The 21,870-nt window shown below is 47.6% G+C and overlaps 1 protein-coding gene across 1 annotated transcript; it reads right to left on the reverse strand.

Annotated features, from left to right (window-relative positions):
* Positions 1 to 7,976: 7,976 nt before the first annotated feature.
* Positions 7,977 to 20,463, reverse strand: MUCL3 (mucin like 3). The gene is made up of 3 exons (XM_055263397.2): positions 20,382 to 20,463; positions 9,459 to 12,640; positions 7,977 to 8,993 (listed from the first exon to the last, which is right to left on the reverse strand). Exons 1-3 carry the CDS (start codon positions 20,461 to 20,463, stop codon positions 8,847 to 8,849), a joined length of 3,411 nt encoding a protein of 1,136 aa, XP_055119372.2. The 3' UTR covers positions 7,977 to 8,846.
* Between the last annotated feature and the right edge of the window lie 1,407 nt (positions 20,464 to 21,870).

A 21,870-nucleotide genomic window follows, 5' to 3' on the forward strand; every position in this document is an offset into this window, starting at 1 on the left:
TGGAATCGTTGTTGTGTCTCCTGGTGGCAGCATTCCTCCCTCTGGAACTAAGACCTCTAGGCCAGCAGAATGTAATGTCACAGGAACAGGAAGCAAAAATTTTGCTAGTGGATCACTAGGGGTGATGGTGAGTGGTGCCACTTCCACTTCCACCCCTTGCTTCCTGGACCCGTGAATGCTGGCTATGGGAGAAACAGTACCATACATTGGACACTGATTCAGAGCATACACAGCCTAGGCAACAAGAGCAAAACTCCGTCTCAAAAGAAAAAAAAAAGAAAGAAAACCTCATCTAGGTCATCTGGACTGATCAGAAGAATCCCCTTGTCTGGGTGGAAGTGACAAGGAGGTCATAGGAGGGCAGCTTGAGCAGAGACACTCTGGTGCAAGTCTCCCGTCACTCTTTGGGACGTTCAGCACACGATCCCTGCCCGAGGAGAGCCTGCAGGTTCTCATCCACCATCTGAGAGCACCAGGGTGTAAAATTCACAGGAGGCCAGCTTCTTTCCAGCCTCTTCAGGTGGTCAAGGTTGATGAGTTCATGAGTTAGGCAGTTTGTAAAGAGACACAAGGAAATACTAGGGGGAAAAGTCCTTGGGAAGATTTCTTCCCCTCCCCTCCTCTCACCTCCCCCCTCCCTCCCTCCCTCCCTCTTTCTTTCTTTGCTTCTTTCTTTCTTTTCTTTCTTTCTTTCTTTCTTTCTTTCTTTCTTTCTTTCTTTCTTTCTTTCTTTTTTTCTTTCTTTCTTTCTTTTTCTTTCTCTTTCTTTTTCTTTCTTTCTCTTCCTTCCTTCCTCTGTTCTTTAATTCCTTCCTTCCTTCTTTACTTCCTTCCTTCTTCCTTCCTTCCTTCCTTCCTTCCTGTCCTTCTTACTTTCATTTATTTACTTTTCTAGTATAACATACTAGATCAAGTGGTAGCACTGGGAATGGATTAGAGAAGAATCTGGGGGATTAGTCTTGGTTTCTCTCTGATAAACACTCTCTGCATCGAGGCCTTCTCATTCATTTATTCAAACATATTCCTTAAGAACCTTCTGTGGGCCACATGATGTGCCAGGCATGGGATACAGTGATTGAAAAGTTGATACAGAGCTTATATTCAAATAAGGGAGAGAGACCATGAATAAGTAAATGGATGATGTCCGAAATGAAAAACCTATGCATAGCTGACTGGGACTCTTCCAGGGGCCAAAAGGAAAAGTCCCTCCCGTCCTCCATGCAGGACCATGTGCAGGACCAAAAAAGAAATGAGAGGCCCAAAGCAAAGAAATAACTGCAGACTGGTTTTTCAAAATGGAAGCCGTATTGTGACAGTGCCCTTCTGAATATGGAAAAGTAGTGCTTCTGAGCAAATTGCCACAATGTGTTCTTGTTTTGTTTTGTTTTGTTTTGTTTTTTTAAATGGAATTTCGCTCTTTTTGCCCAGGCTGGAGTGCAGTGGTGTGATCTCGGCTCACTACAACCTCCGCCTCCTGGGTTTGAGTGATTCTCTTGCCTCAGCCTCCCGAGTAGCTGGGGCTACAGGCACACGTCACCATGCCCGGCTTTTATATTTTTAGTAGATATGGGGTTTCACTATGTTAGCCATGAACTCCTGACCTCAAGTGATCCGCCCACCTCCCAAAGTGCTGGGATTACAGGTGTGAGCCACCGCGCCCAACCTAGTTGGCACAATGTTGAAGGAAATGCAGAAATCACCAGCCTTTGATGGATCTAAAAAACAGCAGCCCTGACACAGCAACCTCAGAGGCATTGGAGCAAGCTGGAAAGCTCAGAGAAAAGGTAGACCTGGAAAAGGCTGTACGGTTACACCAACAAACAGCAATGCATTTAAAAATGTGGAATGCCTCAACAGGCAGCTGAACAGTTAGGAAAACCCTCAGGACTCTTGGTATCAGGATGCAGGATTGATGGGACAGCACTCTCTATTTATAAAGAAAAATATTTATAAGGAAACAGAGTTATCCAACTATAAGAAGACTCAAGTATTAGTTCCTCTACATAGCAATGACTGTGCAGCTGGGAGAGCTGTGTCAGGAGAGCTCCAGCACAGCAGGAGTCCGTGCAAGTGGCGGCTGAGCTGCGCTAGAACAGCTTCCAGAAGGGTTTGCCCAGCAAGACCAAGCTACGCATCAGAGGTCAGCAACTCTCCACTTTTCAAGTACACAGGCAATGATTATGCTAAACCCAGCCTGAGTTTAGTAGTTCTGGGACAGAGAATCAAGAAGAAATCACCAGGGATGGTTGCACAACCACATGAATGTGCTTAATGATACTAAACTTTACTCTTACAAATGGCTAAAATGATGTATTGTAAGTTATGTATATTTTATCACGGTTAAGAAAATAAGAAGGAGGAGGAGAAAGCAGATGAGGGAGAGAGAAGAGGAAGAGGAAGAAGAATTAGAAGAAAAAGGAGGAGGAGAAGAGGAGGAGGAAGAAGGGAAAATCAGCAGCTACCCTGGGCAAGCCTGGTGGCATCACCTTTGTGGCTGCTGCTCAGGAAGACAAATATTTGGGATTGTGCAAGTATTTTGCTAAGCAAAAAGGAAAGGAAAAATTCTGACATGGCATTTCATGGACTTGGAGCTTGTTTAAGAGTACTCTACACTTCATTGCATCCATGGTTTTGAATGCTAATAAAGACTCTATGGTTGGGCATGGTGGCTCATGCCTATAATCCCAGAACTTTGGGAGGCCGAGGTGGGTGGATCACCTGAGGTCAGGAGCTCAAGATCAGCCTGGCCAACATGGTGAAACCCCGTCTCTACTAAAACTACAAAAAATTAGCCAGGTGTGGTGGTGCGTGCCTGTAATCCCAGCTACTTGGGAGGCTGAGGCAGAAGAATTGCCTGAACCTGGGAGGCAGAGGTTGCAGTGAGCCAAGATTGCACCACTGCACTCCAGACTGGGCAACAGAACAAGACTCCGTCTCAAAAAAAAAAAAAAAGACTCTAATTTTTAGTTATCAATTCCCCAAATAACCTATCTGTGTCTGCTACCTGGAAAGCATTTTTTTTTCTTTCCATAAGAGCTTTCTAAAACATAAGCAGGAGTTAACAGTAAATGCACTGTCATATTTTCATACAGTTTATTTTAAAACATATGAGCCAAATTCTAGATAAATTATGTTTTAAACAAAAGAAACAATAGGTATGGATATTCTTTTCTCTCTAGTCATGTAACTTAGAGAATTTCCTTTGCATTTTATTTTATGATTACTGCCAAAATGAAGTTTACTGATTTTTAAAAATTAGAATTAAAACAGTTTTTAGTTTTGTTTTGAAAAGAAAATTTATCTCTCCATGATATTGGATACTGTCTTAATCAGCTTGGACTGCTATAGCAAATACCACAAACTGAGTGGCTTAAACAATGGTAATTTGTTTTCTCACAGTTCTGAAGGCTGGGAAGTCCAAGGTTAAGGTACTGGACAACTTGGTTCCTTGTCAGGGCTCCTTTCTGGATTGCAGATGGCTGCCTTCTTGCTGTGTCCTAACATAGTGAAGACAGAAAAAACTCTCTTTCTCCTTTGATAAGGCCACAGTCCCATTGAATTAGGGCACCACTCTTATGACCCCATTAACTTTAATTACTTCCTAAAGACCCTATCTTCAGATATAGTCACATTGATGATTAAGACTCAACGTATGAACTGGGCATGGTGGCTCATGCCTATAATCCCAGCACTTTGGGAGGCCAAGGCAGGAGGATCACTTGAGCTCAGGGGTTCAAGACCAGCCTGGGCAACATAGTGAGATATGGTCTCTACTAAAATTTAAAACAAAAAAAATTAGCTGGGCATGGTGGCAGCCTCTGGGAGGGGTGAGTGCTGAGATGGGAGGATTGCTTGAGCCTGGGAGATCAAGGCTGCAGCGAGCTATGATTGTGCCACTACCCTCCAGCTTGGATGACACAGCAAGCCCCTGTCTCAAAAAAAAAAATAGAAAAGAGACTTAAACATATTTGGGGGGGGTCAGGCGCGGTGGCTCACGCTTGTAATCCCAGCACTTTGGGAGGGCGAGGCAGGCGGATCACAAGGTCAGGAGATCGAGACCATGGTGAAACCCTGTCTCTACTAAAAATACAAAAAATTAGCCAGGTGTGGTGGCGGGCGCCTGTAGTCCCAGCTACTCGGAGAGGCTGAGGCAGGAGAATGGCGTAAACCCGGGAGGCGGAGCTTGCAGTGAGCCGAGATTGCGCCACTGCACTCCAGCCTGGGTGACAGAGCAAGACTCTGTCTCAAAAAAAAAAAAAAAAAACATATTTAGGGGGGACACTGTTCAGTTCATAGTATATATATTTAAATTAGTAAGTCCTTTCAGAGGTGAGATTGGGACAGAAAGCTATTTTGAGCCTTACAATATTCTTTAGTCCAATAAAAGATGCAATTTAAGGTCTAATTTTAAAAAATCTATGAATTGCAATACAATATGGGCATGATGTTTAAATCTGCACATGCAAATACTGGGATAAAAAGCTAAAAGTTAAAAGTCGTTTCCTCTGGAGAACAGGAATCAGACATGAAAAGGGGGAGGGTGCATCCGTGCTAGTTTTTGCAATAAATCTATGGAACTATTGGACTCTTTAAACTATTTACATGGATTGCTCTGGTAAAACTTGCAGAGAAAATACACACACACAGAGAGCAGGAGATAAGGACATGAAGATAGTGTTTGTACGGGATGATTTCAAAAGGCTTGGTGATGAAGGGGAGCTGATGGGGGCAGGGCTGAGAAGATGTGGGTGGGGGTCTGTTAAGATGGTTGCCAGCAGAGCAGAGCTTTCCAAAGTGTGTCCCTGGACCACATCAGGAGTGCCTGGGGAACTTGTTAATTTTTTTTTTATTTTTTATTTTTTTATAGAGACAGTGTCTCGCGATGTTGCCCAGGCAGGTCTCTGACTCCTAGCTTTGGGCAGTCCTCTCACCTTGTCCTCCAAAAGTGCTGGGATTACAGGCCTGAACCACTGCAGCCAGTGGACATCTCCATTTTATTTATTTATTTTTTATTTTTTTGAGACAGCATCTCACTCTGTCACCCAGGCTGGGGTGCACTGGCACGGTCTCAGCTCACTGCAACCTCTGCCTCCCAGGTTCAAGTGATCCTCCTGCCTCAGCCTCCCAAGTAGCTGGGATTACAGGTGTGCGCCACCACACCTGGCTAATTTTTGTATTTTTAGTAGAGACGGGGTTTCGCTGTGTTGTCCAGGCTGGTCTCAAACTCCTGATCTCGTGCTCTCCCCACCTCGGCCTCCCAAAGTGCTGGGATTATAGGCATGAGCCATCGCGCTGGGCCTTTAGGAATCTACTTTTTAAAAATACTCTCCTCTGGGTGCTTCCTGTGCACACTGCTTAGGGCTTATTTGGCTGGTGATGGGAAGGACCCTGTAGAAGGAGAAGTAAAAACTGGAAGAGGAAGAAGCCCATGAAGAAAGCAGGAGGGGTGGGATGGGGGAGCCAGAGCCACAGTGCACGAACACTCCGATATTAGTGAGGGAGAATGGATGCTGATGAAGGCAGTTTTTTAGACTTGATGGTGGGAAGACGAGATGGGTCCTGACAGTATTTTGCACACCTATGCCTCTCTTTTATTATATGCCTTCTTTGCGTGATCTCTGCCTTTCCTAGTGAACTGTGAGCTCCCTGAAGGCAGGGCCTGTTGCTGTTTTGTTCACTGATTTATCTTCAGAACCCTGTTCCTTAGGTGGTCCCTATAACATCCCACCCATCCAGGTGGGGCTGCCTCGGTGTCAGAGAACCTGGCTCCACTGAGGAACAAAGTGAAATGCAGGCTTGGAGAAAATAAAGCAAGCCTTCTGTTCCATAGGAGCCGTGTGGGTTTGAACAGGGCTCTTCTCTGAGCCTCGGTTTTCTCATCTGTAAAGCAGGCCTTACAAGAAGAACTCTTATAAGGTCTGTAACTTCTTATAAGGCTTGTAAAGCAGGCCTCATAACTCGCAAGGTGATCGGAGGATCACAGGTGCGATGTACGTGAAAGCACAGCACAAACGTGTCAGTTTTATGGCCAATGTCACGGGGGTAGGAGCGACGCCCAGGCCTGTCAGTCCAGGCCCCTCCCTGGGGGCTGTGGGCTGGGAGGAGGGGATTCGGCGCAGTCGGGCTGGGAAGCTGCGGGGAGAGGTGGCCTCGAGCCACTAATCTGAGCTGTCCGCGAGAGATCAGAAGCCGCCCGCAAAGCGGAACCTGGGGGAACGAGGGGGGGCCGCAGTCTTCGGGAACCGGAACCCCCGCTGCGACTCCGCCGGGACAGCAGCTTCCGGCGCCCCGGCCGCCTCCTGCCCTCGGGGCACTCGCTCCGCTGAGGTGTACTCCCCGAGGGCCGAGGGAGCGCATTCCCTCGCGTCCTACTCATGAAGTAATTATCCCTAATGAGGGCCCAGCCCCGGAGCTTGTTAAAGGATTTCCGCCTAGATTTCAAAGTGATAATTAGCGAGGAATAGAGAGGGAAGTGGGAAGGAGACACCCGCCGCGCCCCAAGGCCCACAGTCTGCGTTTGCCGGGCGAAGAACCTCTCCATCCCCCTTATACACCCTTTGATCCCCAGTGCTGCATTTTGGTGTCTTGATAAGGGAGGGGTCTGTCCGGTTGGATGTTTAAGACTCTAGAGGCAAAGGTGTTTTTATTTCGTTTTGTTTTTGAATTGGGGTCCAGGCTGAGTTTAGGGGTCTCTGCATCCCTCCCAGGGCAGAGAGACACTCTTGTCCTGGCAGATGCCACAGGCTGAGTCACCGTCTACCCAGACAACTAAAATCCAGGCATCTTCCTCCTTTTCTCGAGGGCTCTCCAGCCCCTTCCAGAACCCAGGTGTCCCTCTGCCTCCTTTCTCCAGGGGCCTAAGTCTGGGTCCCTCTGGCACCTGGCATGCCTGCTCTCCGAGAGTCAAGCTTCAATCTTGCCCTTAGCAGAGCGGGTCTCTGGTGGGAGATTCAGTAATAAGGGCCTTCCCAGCCCAGCCAGGGCCAGATAGTTCAGTGACATCAGTGTCAGGGTTGGGATTACTGACCATGATAGGTTTCCAGCTTTCAGCAAATGGGGATGCCCAAAGGAGCAGATAGCGAGTGATCTGTGGCCCTGCTGTTTGATTCTGGATGGAGTTAGGTTTAGGAGCCTGGCAGCAAGCTAGAGCACCTGTTCTGTTAGTGACGATGCCATACTCCTCTGGTAAGAGAGCCAAGGCTGCATGGGTGATGGGAGGTTTCTGTTGGGACTGACATGAGCACAGAATGGTTTTGGAGCAGGGCTGGTGTCCTAACATAAATAGGGGGCACAGTAGATGCTCACGGAGTTGGGCTTAATGAATTAGGGTGTTGTTTTATTCTATATAGCACCTAACTTGTGACAACTCTTGTTGAATTATTTAATTTTAATTTTCATGTCTTTGTGTCTCAGGTGAGAACTATGTCTTATACTTCTTTATATCCTCAACAGAGTATATAATAGTTGCTTTAAAATACTTGCTTATTAATTGACAGGTTTTTCTACTCATTTTGTCACCATGCAAATAAACCCAGCCTGGACTGAGGCTGGCTCTTATCTAAACCCAGAAAGGAGCCATTTTTGGAGCAATACAAATTCAGCCTCCCCTTTCTTGACCCTCCATAGATTGCCAGTCCTGCCCTCCAGCTCCTCTGGCTCCTCCTCTTCTGTAAGATCTCAGCCAGAGCCAGGAATGCCAGTCAGAACTTTCTCCCAATGGATAGTCTAATAACTACGATGCCCTTTATAAACATGTTATACTTTATTATAAAAAAGGTCAATAGACAGAAGGAAACTATCATCATCATTCTCCTTTTCCCCCTCTGCCCAATCAGTAATAAGGTGAAATGGCCGTAAGAAGAGAGAGAGAAAATCCAAAAAACACACACAGATGAAATGCCTACAAGAAGGAAAATTGGAATCTGGGGTGAAGGTGGGAGGAGAGAGGATGGGGATGGTAGAGAAGATGGGTAACTTTTACGAGATAAAGCCACAGCTGGCTTTTGATGGAAGAGACAGGAAAATAAATGCTGAGACACCATCAGGGAAGGTCTGGGATGGAGATCAGTGGGTGAGACTGCTGGCCAAATAAAAATCCCCTCCTCGTGTGTCCACCCACAACCCAGCAAGCCAAACCAACAGAGTGTCCACTGTAGACGTTTAGGAAAACTAAGGGATTTGGGAGGAAGAGGAAGCAACCATGTGGATGAGAGATATTTATGATTTCTTCTGGACTTTTTTTTTCTCCACGGCATGGAGAGAGTGGAGAAGGAAATAAATTCTCTTTTCTTCTTGGATCCGTTTTTTTTGTTTTTTGTTTTTTTCATTAAAAAAAATGGGGGGGCAAGGGTCCTGAGAACTCAGAGATGAGCCTGTTTACACACAAACTCTTAAGTAATAGTGAATGGAAATAACATAATGCTGTCCTGAAACCCAGAGACTCTGCCCTCAGTCCCTCCTTTCCCCATAATCCCCACTCACAAGTCAGTCTGGGGCATTGCCTATAAGGCTCCTGTCCTTCCTTTAGGACTCAGTGCAGTGTTCTGCATTGGTGCCCCCACGACATGTCCATCAAACACCTTTTCATTCTCAGACCTCACCTTCTACAGGGAATGTCTGCTCATATTATTCATTCTTTCTTCTTTGTCCCCTAAACTTACACCCTCCTTGCTTATCACCTCATTCCCCAACCAATTTCAATTAAGAACAGAGGAAGGGTTAATACTGGTAACCGTCAGTATTCTTTGCCCTTCCTGTAGTCCAGGAAATAGAAATTGTGAGTCCAGTTCCTCATCCAGGAAAGGGGCAGAGCATGGAATAGCCAGGGCTGGGCGCCTGCTCCAAGATCACCGTGGGGAAGGGATCTGGCCCGTGCCAAGATTCTGCTGCTCCATCAGGTAGACCGGGTAGGAATTGGGGCCACCCTCATCCTCTGGATCATTGTACTGGGTGTTCTGGGTTAGTGTGTGGCGTGTCCGCATCATATAGGAGACCTGTGATTGGGATGAGAAAGGAGGAATGAGAACAATCTGCGATTTGTTTTCTGCAACACTCACCTCAGGTCTTGATTCTATTCTCAAGATTCCATCCAAACCTTGATGTTTATTCCAGCTCCAGATCCAATACAATGAGTCCCAGCTCCATCTCCAGTTCCCCACTCTATCATATTCTCCTTGTCTTTATACCTCCTATTATCATACCCCAGACTCTCCACCACGCACACTTTCTCTTTCACACCCTTTCATTCTCAGCCACAGCCTTCTCCCCAATTCCAGCTTTTTGCCTCCTGTGTATTTATTGTCTTTCTCCTTAGTTTTCACCAAAACTCTCCCTCTATTACTGTTCCTCCCACTTCTGCCATGTCTCTTTTCCTAGACTCATTATTCCCTGTAACCCCTAATGTGTCCTCAATTCCCTATCCCATAGGTTGATTTCTGTGGGGCACATCTGTCCCTTACCAAGAAGATCAGGCCAAAGAACACCAGGAGGAGAATCACAGCCACCAGGACCACAATAACTATGGCCCATGCAGGGAATGAATCATTCTCCCCTGTCTGTCCAGCGTGGATACCTTTCTGTGAGCCATCTTTATTGAGGTATGGATGGCTCTTGTTGCCTGAGGCTTCTGATGTGATAGAACTCAGCTTCATTCTAGATGTAATGAGGGTGAAAGAACCAATGGGCACCTGATGAGTAGCCTCAGTTTTATTTAGATGAGAAGAGGTAGTAGTGAGAGATTTGTCTCCTGTGACCTTGACTGAAGGTTTTATAGTCTTTGTGACTGCTGCTGTTTTTTCCGGGTTTTCTGTGGACTTCACTGGGGCTTTTATGGTCTCAGTGATCAGTGTGGTGTTCCCTGGGTTTTCTGTAGGCTTTTCTGGGACTGGTGTGTTTTTCCCTTTGGTGCATGTGGTCTTCTCTGAGTATAGCGTAGGCTTTTCTGGGGTTCTTGTGGTTTTCTCTGTGGATGACGTGGTCTTTTCTGGGTGTTCTGTGGACTTTTTTGTGACTTCTGTCATCTTCTCATGGGCCAATGTGGTCCTTTCTCCGTGTTCTATAGGCTGTGCTGGGGCTGGTGTGATCACATTGGCTGATGTAGTCCTTTCTCTATGTTCTGTAGACTCTGCTGCAGATGAGGTGATCTTGTCATTGGGTGATGTGGTCCTTTCTCCATGTTCTGTAGGCTCTGCTAGGGATGGTGTGATCTTCTCATTGGCTGACGTAGTTTTTGCTCCATGTTCTGTAGGCCCTTCTGGGGATAGTGTGATCTTCTCATTGGCCAATGTAGTCTTTTCTCCATGTTCTGTAGGCTTTACTGGGGATGGTGTGGTGTTCTCATTGGCCGATGGGGTCATTTCTTCATGTTCTGTAGGCTCTGCTGGAGATGGTATGGTCTTCTCATTGGCTGATGGTGTCCTTTCTCCATGTTCTGTAGGCTCTGCTGGGGATGGTGTGGTCTTCTCATTGGCTGTCCTTGCTCCATGTTCTGTAGACTCTGTTGGGGATGGTGTGGTGTTCTCATTGGCCAGTGGGGTCCTTTCTCCATTTTCTGTAGGCTCTGCTGAGGATAGTGTGGTGTCCTCATTGACTGTTGTTTTTCCATGTTCTGTAGGCTCTTCTGAGGATGCTGTGGCCTTCTCATTGGCTGTCCTTTCTCCATGTTCTGTAGGCTCTGCTTGGGATGGTGTGGTGATCTCATTGGCCAGTGGGGTCCTTTCTCCATGTTCTGTAGGCTCTGCTAAGGATGGTGTGGTCTTCTCATTGGCAAATGGGGTCCTTTCTCCATTTTCTGTAGGTTCTGCTGGGGATAGTGTGGTCTTCTCATTGGCCGATGGGGTCATTTCTTCATGTTCTGTAGGCTCTGCTGGGGATGGTGTGGTGTTCTCATTGGCTGATGGGGTCATTTCTTCATGTTCTGTAGGCTCTGCTGGGGATGGTGTGGTGTTCTCATTGGCTGATGGGGTCATTTCTTCATGTTCTGTAGGCTCTGCTGGGGATGGTGTGGTGTTCTCATTGGCTGTTCTTTCTCCATGTTCTGTAGGCTCTGCTGGGAATGGTGTGGTCTTCTCATTGGCTGTCCTTTCTCTATTTTCTGTAGGCTCTGCTGGGAATGGTGTGGTCTTCTCATTGGCTGTCCTTTCTCTATTTTCTGTAGGCTCTGCTGGGAATGGTGTGGTCTTCTCATTGGCTGTCCTTTCGCTATTTTCTGTAGGCCCTGCTGGAGATGGTGTGGTGTTCTCATTGGCTGTCCTTTCTCTATTTTCTGTAGGCTCTGCTGGGAATGATGTGGTCTTCTTATTGGCTGTCCTTTCTCTATTTTCTGTAGGCTCTGCTGGAGACGGTGTGGTGTTCTCATTGGCTGCTCTTTCTCCATGTTCTGTAGGCTCTGCTGGGGATGGTGTGGTGTTCTCATTGGCTGTCCTTTGTCCATTTTCTGTAGGCTCTGCTAGGGATGATGTGGTGTTCTTATTGGCCATTGGGGTCCTTTCTCCATGTTCTGTAGACTCTGCTGAGGATGATGTGGTTTTCTCATTGGCAAATGGCGTCCTTTGTCCATTTTCTGTAGGCTCTGCTGGGGATGGTGTGGTCTTCTCATTGGCTGTCCTTTCTCTATTTTCTGTAGGCTCTGCTGGGGATGGTGTGGTGTTCTCATTGGCCAGTGGGGTCCTTTCTCTGTGTTCTGTAGGCTCTGCTGAGGATGACGTGGTCTTCTCATTTGCAAATGGGGTCCTTTGTCCATTTTCTGTAGGCTCTGCTGGGGATGGTGTGGTCTTCTCATTGGCCAATGGGGTCCTTTCTCCATTTTCTGTAGGCTCTGCTGGGGATGGTGTGGTGTTCTCACTGGCTCTCCTTCCTCCATGTTCTGTAGGCTCTGCTAGAGATTGTGTGATCTCACTGGCTGATATGGTCTCTTGTATGTTTTTTGTAGTTTTTGTCAGGAGCTTGTCTGAGGCAACTGTTGTTCTGGAATCTTCAGTTTTTTCTGACTCTTCTGGGGTTCCTGTGGTCTTGTATGTTGTTTTTGAGGCTGCTGTGATTTTTTCTGGAAAAGATGTGCTTTTTTGCTTGTTCTGTGAATTGCCTGAGTTGTGGAAGGAAGTTGTAGTCTTATGTGAGGTGGTACTTGTATTATCCAAAGTACTCATGGACTTTTCCAAAGGTCTTCCAGTTTTATCTGATTTTCTTGTTACCGTTGATTTGCCTATTGTGGACTTACGACAATTTATTTTGCTCTTGGGTGCTGGCGTTATATGTTGTTTTTCAGTGGATTCTTTATGTGTGGTAGTGGAGTCAGCAGGATCAACAGAGCGCTGGTTCCGGATCATTGGGTCTTTCCCTTGATTGCTGGAGTTTTCTTCAGAAGTGGGAGGAGCCTCATGATTATCTGTAGAGCTTTTGTGGTCTGTAATTTTGGAGTTGTCTGTAGGCTTGTCAGTTGGCTTAGAATGGCGTGTGGTGTTGCAGTGGCGTTTTTGCTCATGGATTTCTGTAGATTTAGGGAGCTCTGGAGGTGTTTGTCCTGAATGCAGAACAATGTGATCAAAAGGGATACTATAAACAATGCCTGGAGTGAGGGGAAATATGTGATCAGATGTTGAGAGTTCCCCAGTTTTCTGATATTCTTGGAATGTAGTAGCACCTGTGGAGGGAGAGAGGCAAATAAGAAACTTCCCCCATGTTCTTCTCCAACTCCCCCTTCCCACCTCCTTCTCTAGGGGATCTCTTTGTTCCCCCTGATATGACTCCCCAGCCAGTCTCCTCTGAATTCTATGATATCTATTCCCCATTCTCACCTCCAGCCCCTAGGCTCAGGCTGTGCCTTCAGCAAGCATGCTACCTCATCCCTTTCCACATCTCCTCAACTCTCCATCTCAAGGCCTTCTGGCTTTAGGGCATCTTTTCTGATCCGTCTAAGCAGATAAAATCCAGCTTCATTTCCGTGCTTGAAAAGGTCTTTATTCATCATTCTGTCCTGTTATCTTCAACTTCACATTACAGTTGTTAGCGTGCCTGCCGACCTCCACTCCCTGCCATGCCTATCCAATGATAAGGTTTGAGGGCATGTATGGACTAGCATTTTACTTTGCAGGTGCCCCTTTAGGGTCTGTAACTTATGGAATGGAGTCTTCTTTCTATGGCATAGCTGAGAAGACCAGAAATAAACATTAGACTCTTCACCTTTCCATAACATTCTAACACCATCCCAAATGTAACAGTGTGAAAAATTGAGGTAAGACCTCTGGCAGAACTTCCCTAGGGATTAGCAGGTAGACACAGGTTGTGAGTGAGAGATGTATAAGAAGAATGGAGGATGGGTAGAGGAAGGAGATGGGAAACTTTCATTTCAGTGATAAAGTTGGATGAGGGGAATGGATGAGATGACCCAACCCTTATGGTCACCCCACTGGGTCCCCCTCTTCACACATTTCAAGCCAACTGGGGATAGATGAAGGGGGCCATCTTGAAAGGAAAAGATATCTGCTTGGGGGTCCTGACAGGAGTAAACGAGGCAACTAGATTGTGGGAGGGACTGACTATGTTTAAGGACAGGGTGTGAGAGAAAACACCCCTATCAGTGGACAGATACACGCCTTAATTCCATGGAAAAACAACCTGATGGAGACACAGGAGATGTCTCTGATACTTAGCCAAAAGAGTGAAGGCCAAGAGATCACCAAAGAGTGAAAGAGTTAGTGTCATTACATAACTGAGGTTTCTGGTCCCTGTTAGCTCAAGGCGGCAACTGGAACCTGGACCTATTCCCAATCACAAGAAAACCACAGTCCACCTGCCTGCTGATGGGCAGAATCGGCCTGGGGAGCTTAGTCCTTGAAAGAAATATGGGCAGGACAAGGAGGGTGTGAAGGTAATAGAGAAGCCCAAGTCTCTGAAAGGAATTGAGAGTGAGGGGAGAGAACGGGGCTGAATGATCAGGCCTGCACTCCACTGTCCCAATCCCATACCTGATCTCCTTGGCAGCAATACCAGTAATAGCTATTGTTTATTGGACACCTTCCCTGGCCCCAGGACATGGCTGGTGGCCTCACAGACATTCTCTTTCTGGATTCTGTTCTATGGTGATTGATCTCCCAATGCTCCATAAGGCTCTTTAGAAGCGGTCAACTTCCCCTATTTTACATCTGAGAAATTTACATTTCACAGAGGAAAAGTGACCTGTACATAGTCCCACAACAATAGCAACAGGCAACCTTTCTGGAGCTCTACAATGAGACAGGCAGGTTCTACAAGTGAGGGCATACATTAACTTATTTACTTTTCACAAGAACCTGTTGAGGTTGAGAACTATCCTATTCTCCAAACTTTATAGATGAAGAAACAAGGTTCTGAGTGGTTAAGTAATCTTCTCAAGGACACCCAGCAAGTAAGAGGTCGAGACAGAATCTGAACACACATCCTGGGCTCCCAGGCCCAGGTCGTTGCTGGTTAAGACCACAGTCCACAGCCAATAGGTCAGCCCAGTCTTTTAAAGAAGGAAAGACACTGACATGTGTGGACTCCCTGAAAGGTGCTGTTCATATATTTGTTTATTTAATCAAATAATTATGAACCTGTGAAGTGAGGATTGTGATCTTACTGTTTTACAGGTGGGGAAAGGAGACGCAAAGAGGTTAAGTAATTGGCAAAATTAGACTTTTCACTGTGCCCCAGATGTTTTTAAACATGATAAGGGATGAATGACCATCTATTGAGTGAATAAATGAGCTGGCAGCAATGCAAAGGGCAATTTCCACTGGCCTTAAAGAATCAGAGGACAGGTTTGACATCCAGGCTCGGTCCCTCAGTGGTCTTGCATTCTTGCTCAGGTCACTTAAGTGCTCTGAAGCTCCATGTTCTCGACTGTAAATAACCATGATGCTGACTGCACCAGCTTACTGTGAGAATTAAAGGAAGTACAGACCATGGAAGACTCTGGAGCACAGAAGCTGTTTAAATGTTTGTTGAATCCACATTGTAGTCTCTGAAATAATCTCATGCTTTGCCCTGTCCTTCTCCTGGTAGTAAGGGGAGCCTGAGCAGTAGCCCTACCCCCGTGCCTACTCTATCCACCTCTCACCTGCTGTGGCTACCTTCTTGAAAACAGCAGCCTCTGCATTCCTGGGCCACTTTCTCTGCTGTGTTTTAATAACACAGCACTCATCGCTTTCTGATATGTGATAAATACAATTAAATTTCCACAATGGCAAAGTTTTTTGTTTGTTTGTTTTTTGAGATGGAGTCTCGCTCTGTCGCCAAGGCTGGAATGCAGTGGTGCGATCTGGGCTCACTGCAACCTCCACCTCCCGGGTTCAAGTGATTTTCCTGCTTCAGCCTCCTGAGTAGGTGGGACTACAGGCACGTGCCACAATGCCCAGCTAATATTTTGTATTTTTAGTAGAGATGGGGTTTCACTGTGTTAGCTAGGATATTCTCGATCTCCTGACCTCATGATCTGCCTGCCTCAGCCTCCCAAAGTGCTGGGATTACAGGCATGAGCCATTGCATCCGGCCAGGGTTTTTGTTGTTGTTGTTGTTTTGTTTGTTTGTTTGTTTGTTTTTTGAGATAGAGTCTTACTCTGCACCAGGCTGGAGTGCGGTGGCATGGTCACAGCTCACTGCAGCCCTGACCTCCTGGGCTCAAGCAATCCCCCCGCCTCAGCCTCCCTGTCAGCTGGGACTACAAATGTGAGCCACTATGCCCCATCCCCACCTTTTTTTTTTTTTTAATATGCAGGGTCTCACTATGTTGGCCAGGCTGGTCTCAAACTCTGGTCTTCAGTGATCCTCTCATCCCAGCCTCCTAAAGTATTAGGATTATAGGCGTGAGCCACTGCACCTGGCCTGGCCTGGCCTGGTAGGGATTTTTATTTGTTTTGTTCATTGCTGTCTCCAGCCTAGAACAGTGTCTGGTCCATAGGAGGCATTTTGTAAATATTTGTTGAATAATGAATGAAAGAATAAGACTGATGAAAACTCCTTAGAAGCCTCGCCAACAACATTTCATCATGCACATTAAGTAAAAACCAAATGTATTTGTGACCTCTGCAGGCTGGAAGACCAAAGGGCAACTTCTGCTGTTAAGTAATTGAGCTCTGAGATTAAAAGATGTTGAAAGAAGGCCTCTGGCCCACCAATTCTGGGATACCAGTTGTCATTAAACCACAGGATCACAGTCCATAACTAGACTCAGATAACAAGATTTTAGAATTTTAGATCTGCATCAAACAGTTGTGGAACCATAGATTGTAAAAAGCTGAGGTAAAGCTCAAGGGATTCCTTGGTCCTGACGCAGCTAAGAGGCAAATCAGTGTAAACCCCCAGGACAAGAGGAGCATCTCTTCCCCAGACAATCTACTTTGGTAGTGACTTATTTCCCTATGAAGTTTTCACCAGGAGATATTCATTCCACGTACAACCATCATAGCCCGAAAAGAACTGTTTTGGTCACTGAAGAATAGGCAGGAGGTGCAGAGAGGAAAATCCAACTTTAGCACAAGACACTGTGGGTGGATGCTCAGCTGGGATAAAAGAATAAGAACAAATCCCACAACATCAAAACGATGCACAATGCCAAAAGTCCCCGCCATCTGCTTCGTTCACTCATTTGAAAGGGAGGACATCGGCTGGGCACAGTGGTTTATACCTGTAATCCCAGCACTTTGGGAGGCCAAGGTGGGCAGATCACCTGAGATCAGGAGTTCGAGACCAGCCTGGCCAACATAGCAAAACCCCATCTCTACTAAAAATACGAAAATTAGCCTGGCATGTTGGCAGGACCCTGTAACCCCAGCTACTCAGGAGGCCGAGGCAGGAGAATCAGTTGAACCTGGGAGGCAGAGGCTGCAGTGAGCCAAGATCATGCCACTGCACTCCAACCTGGGCCACAGAGCAAGACTCTGTCAAAAGAAAGAAAGGAAAAGAAAAGAAAAGAAAAGAAAAGAAAAGAAAAGAAAAGAAGGGAAGGGAAGGGAAGGGAGGAAAGAAAGAAAAGAAGGAAGAAAGGAGGGAAGGAAAGAGGAAGGAAGGAAGGAAGGAAGGAAGGAAGGAAGGAAGGAAGGAAGGAAGGAAGGAAGAGAGAAAGAGAGAACATCTTGCTAAGCAACTGATGCCTTGGAGTCTCTGTCAGGGCATGCTCTCCCAAAAGAGCATCTCTAGTGTTTCCTGGTATCCTTACCCCCATAAATGGCATGCTCCATTTGCAATAATGTGGGTAAATGCTTGTTAAAATACCTATACAGTATGAGTTCAATAAGTGGCTTAAAACACAGACATAGAAAAAGAAAAGCTGGTGGGCACAGTTGCTCACACCTATAATCCCAGCACTTAGGGAGGCTGAGGCAGGAGGATCAGCAGTTTGAGACCAGTCTGGGCAACATGGAGAGAACTGTCTCTACAAAAAAAAAAAAAAAAAAAGGAAAGCTAAAGGGAGATATAATCAAATGATTGCCTGGGGACTGGGGAGTATACAGAGAGATTTTATTTTTCTTTCAAATTTTTTCTATTTTCCATTTTCTACGATGAGCATACATTATTTGTGTTATAGAAATTAAATCAAATAACATTTGTTATAGGAAAATGTTCTTGTTAGATTCTTCCAAGGACCCCAGCCCCAATTCCCATCTCCTGCCTCACCTGTGCTCCCTCAGATGATTTCATCTGGACTACACCTGTGCTCCCTCTGCTGATTTAATCTAGACCGCACCTGTGCCTCCCTGTGGTGATTTAATCTAGACTGCACCTGTGCCTCCCTGTGATGATTTAATCTAGACCGCACCTGTGCCTCCCTGTGATGATTTAATCTAGACTGCACCTGTGCCTCCCTCTGATTTAATCTAGACTGCACCTGTGCCTCCCTGTGATGATTTAATCTAGACTGCACCTGTGCCTCCCTCTGATTTAATCTAGACTGCACCTGTGCCTCCCTGTGATGATTTAATCTGGACTGCACCTGTGCCACCTCAGATGATTTAATCTAGACTGCACCTGTGCCTCCCTCTGATGACTTAATCTGGACTGCACCTGTGCTGCCCTCGGATGATTTAATCTAGACTGCACCTGTGCCTCCCTCTGATGACTTAATCTGGACTGCACCTGTGCCTCCCTGTGATGATTTAATCTGGACTGCACCTGTGCTGCCCTCAGATGATTTAATCTAGACTGTACCTGTGGTTCTGTGACTGCATGATGCAGACTCCTGGGTTCCAGGATCTAATTATCTGTCTAGATGTTGACTGGTCCTGTGGACAAATATCAGGGCCCCCTCACCAGAATGGTAGACTAAAGGGCTTCGTCCATCCCAGTTGTCCCTCTTCGCTTCCTGCCCTGGCCTCTCTCTCTGCTGGGCACAGCCATGCACTAGCCCTGATTCACACTCCAGTTCCACCCGACCTCATCACAACCCGAGCCCAGCCTCAAGCCCTCCCCACCTGTAACCCACTCACTCTTGTCTTCAAAATCTGCAGAATGGGAGCAGCCAGCTCTCGTTGTCCTCTCCACCCCTCCCTCCGTGCCGCCCAGCCACGCCTATCTCCTCTCCGAGACCACACCCACATGGCCCCATCAGAATCTCAGGAATTCAGATCTCCACCCTGAAGCAAATCTCAGAGCGACTGTGTATGGAATGGATTCCCTTCCGCCCCCTGCAGGTTCCTCTTCCTTAAGCTGCAAGATGGAAGGAGGAGAGAGCAGCCAGTGGACAATCCGCCTGAGAGGAAGGGGAAGGAAAGGCGGGAGAGATGGGGCCGGGAGGTGTTGGGAGGCTCTGGTACCTCTGTCTCCAGACCCTCAAGGTAGGGGAGACAGACATCAAGTCAGGGCACAGACAGGCTGCACTGCTGAGACCTTTCAGAGGCAGCTCAAAGATTCCTCAGTCCCCGCCATTCACCACCCACCTGCCCCTGCCTCCACCCCTGGCCACAACCTGACTGCGCTCAGGGAAGGGGCACTGCCTCTAATATCACCCTGTGGATGGCTCTGTCCTTGGATGACTGTCCAGTGGGTAGACAGTGTCTCTGAATCTGCTGTTCTACATCTGCCTTGTGGAGACCCTCCTCCAAATTGCCCAGGCCCTCCACATCGCCCCTGTGTTCAGCATCTCTGCTCCCCGGGTTCAGTCACAGTCCGTTTCTTGACTAAGTGAACTAATTTCATAATTTCATCTTATCTTTAGGGTTTGTTTTGTTCGTCAAACTTGTCAATAGTCATTTTCTCATCAAAGCCCTGAGATGTTTCCCAACTGTAAGACAGGAACAGAGCCTTTGACGCACACTTTTCTGAGTCGCCATGTGGATTCAATGAGTAAACGTGGATGAAGTACCTAGAGCAACACCTGGTGCAGTGTAAATGCTCTGTAGGCATCAAATATTGGTACAGCCGGGCAGCAGCATCCAGCCCATTTTACAGATGGTGTGGAAGGCCAGAGTAGGCAAATGGGTCTGAGTCAGGACTGGAAGCTAGGTCTGCACAAAACAGAGCTCTCAGGAGAGAAGCTCCACCTGTCCCCCCAGGGCTGGGGGCAGTGGAGCTGGAATTCCTGCTTACCTCCCTCTAGCTGTGAGATATGGGACATAATCACTGTGAATCCACTCTCCTCAACTATAAGATGGGATATTATTAGCCACCTTAGGGGATGCTGAGATGAAATGAGATGAGTCTCTGGGCACGGTGGCTCTCACTTGTAATACCAGCACTTTGGGAGGCCGAGGCAGGCGGATCACTTGAGGCCAGACATTTGAGACCAGCTTGGCCAACATGGTGAAATCCTGTCTCTACTAAAAATACAAAAAAATGAGCCAGGCGTGGTGGCAGGTGCCTGTAATCCCAGTTACCCAGGAGGCTGAGGCAGAAGAATCGCTTGAACCCGGGAGGCAGAGGCTGCAGTGAGCCAAGATTGCGCCACTGCACTCCAGCCTAGGCGACAGAGCAAGACTCTTTCTCAAAAAAAATAGAAGAAGAAGAAGAAGAAGAAGAAGAAGAAGAAGAAGAAGAAGAAGAAGAAGAAGAAGAAGAAGAAGAGGAAAGAAATCACCATGAGTAGCTATGAATTCCATGCACAGAGCTAGAGTTGGTGCTCAATGAATGCCAGGTGCCTACCCCCACCGCCCAGGGCTGCCAGCCTCTACAGTGTCTTTATGCAAACTTGAAGAAACCCCCTCTGGATGGGTGCAGCCCTGTGAGCCACGTTTTAAAGAGCAGAGCACAGGCTGGATTTCATCTCCTACTACATGTCCCTTAGCCAGCAAACTTGAGCAGAGAACACTCTAGACAACCGTCTGTAGCAGCCCGGTGCGCACTCCCTTCATTCATTTCTATTTGTTGTCCAACCCTATGAACACTAAGAAACAAGCTGTTTCTGTGTTCTGTACCCCCTGTGGGCATCTTACCTGCCTCCCAAGAAGCTAGAAGGAAGAGGAGGCAGCACTGGAGGCCAAAGGTGGAGCAGAGGCTGTGGACCGGCTGGGCCATGTCAGAGCTGGGTGGCTGCTTGGGGACCATGGGCTGCGGACCCCTCACCTTATATGGAGCCAATCTTGACGTCATGGGGGCTGGGGCTCCTCAGGACTAAGTCTTAAACAAATGGAGCCACCCCAACCCACAGGGGAGCCCTGATAAGAGGAGACCGCAGCTGCTGCGTCATGGAGCCAGGCACCTGGGTGCCTGCCAAGGGGTGGGATTTGGGGGCGGGGCAGAGGAACCAGAAAGGAGCAGGCACCGGAGCCAGCCCCAGTGGAGGGAAGCGAGGGTGGCACCTCCAGGGCTCTGGGGAAGTGGGGAGCGGATGGCCTGGTTCTAGAAGGACTGAGCTCTGGCTGGGAGCAGGACGGGGTGGGGTTCACATTCTGATCTGTGTCCAGCTTCACGCGCACCCTCCCACCTCTCCTGCATCAGCCCAGCTTCCACACCCCTTATTCACACATGGTCATTCTTGCCACCTTGGGTGGAGCTGTCCGCGAGGATCAGGTGAAAGAGCAAAGGCGAGAGAAAGCCCTCGAATGACCCTCGCTGCAGAGAAAGGTGCTTTGTGATGTTCACAGGTCATACAACAATATGTGGAGAGTGCAGAGGCAGTGACAGAGACAAGACACAGAACCACAGGGACATATGTCACATCCCTCACCAGGGACACAGACAGGTCAGGCCACCCAGAGGGACTGAGGCCAAGATCTTTGGCCAAGAGATGCTCAGTGTACAGGGGCTTCTGCTTTCGCTCTACCTCTTCCCTCCCACCTCAGCTCCGCGGCTGTCTCTTTGCCTCAAAGTCCCCATTCGCTCCTATACAGAAATGCAGACATCTCATTTTTAGGAGCACCCCAGAGCTCCTACTTCCCTTCCTCGGTTCCTGCCTAAAGCAAGCATTAGCTCAGAGACTCACTTGTCTCCCCAGTGACAGTGCCTGGGGCTGGAGTAGGGGAGGACAGACTCCCTGGGTCTCTAGCACAGAGAAGTCACAACCCCTTTCTGCCCACTATGGGTCTCCATGGAAAGTAAGCACCTTGGATCCCTGCTGTGTCATCAGAGCCTGGGACAGTGTCTGGCACACAGTAGGCAATCAATAAATGTTTCCACTCCACCTGGACAGAGTGGAAGCCAGGGCTGGAGGATGCCTTTCTGAGGGAAGTGGGGCAGGCAAAGGCCGTAGAGAGGTCCAGGACCTGAGGGCAGGAGGCCAGGCCCTCAAGGCATTTGGGCTCATGAGAGGAGTGGAGAACTGGACACGTGGGTTCCTCTCCTTACTTGGTGTGACTTGTCCCTAAGCCCTGGGCAGGGCTGGAATAGGTGGGAAGAGGAGTGGAGGCCAACTGCTTATTAATGTGATTAATGGGAGATTAATGAGGCTCCATGGAGTCAGGCCAAAGACTGACTACTCAGAAC

Source organism: Symphalangus syndactylus, chromosome 23 (genome assembly GCF_028878055.3).
Source record: "Symphalangus syndactylus isolate Jambi chromosome 23, NHGRI_mSymSyn1-v2.1_pri, whole genome shotgun sequence".
Taxonomy (NCBI): Eukaryota; Metazoa; Chordata; class Mammalia; order Primates; family Hylobatidae; genus Symphalangus; species Symphalangus syndactylus.

Coding starts and splice junctions, on each gene's coding strand:
- MUCL3 (XM_055263397.2), bottom strand. CDS start 20,463: ATGGCCCAGCCGGTCCACAGCCTCTGCTCCACCTTTGGCCTCCAGTGC. Junction 12,641..20,381: donor TCTAGCTTCTTGGGAGGCAG/GTAAGATGCCCA, acceptor CTCCCTCCACAG/GTGCTACTACATTCCAAGAA. Junction 8,994..9,458: donor TCTTTGGCCTGATCTTCTTG/GTAAGGGACAGA, acceptor TCCCAATCACAG/GTCTCCTATATGATGCGGAC.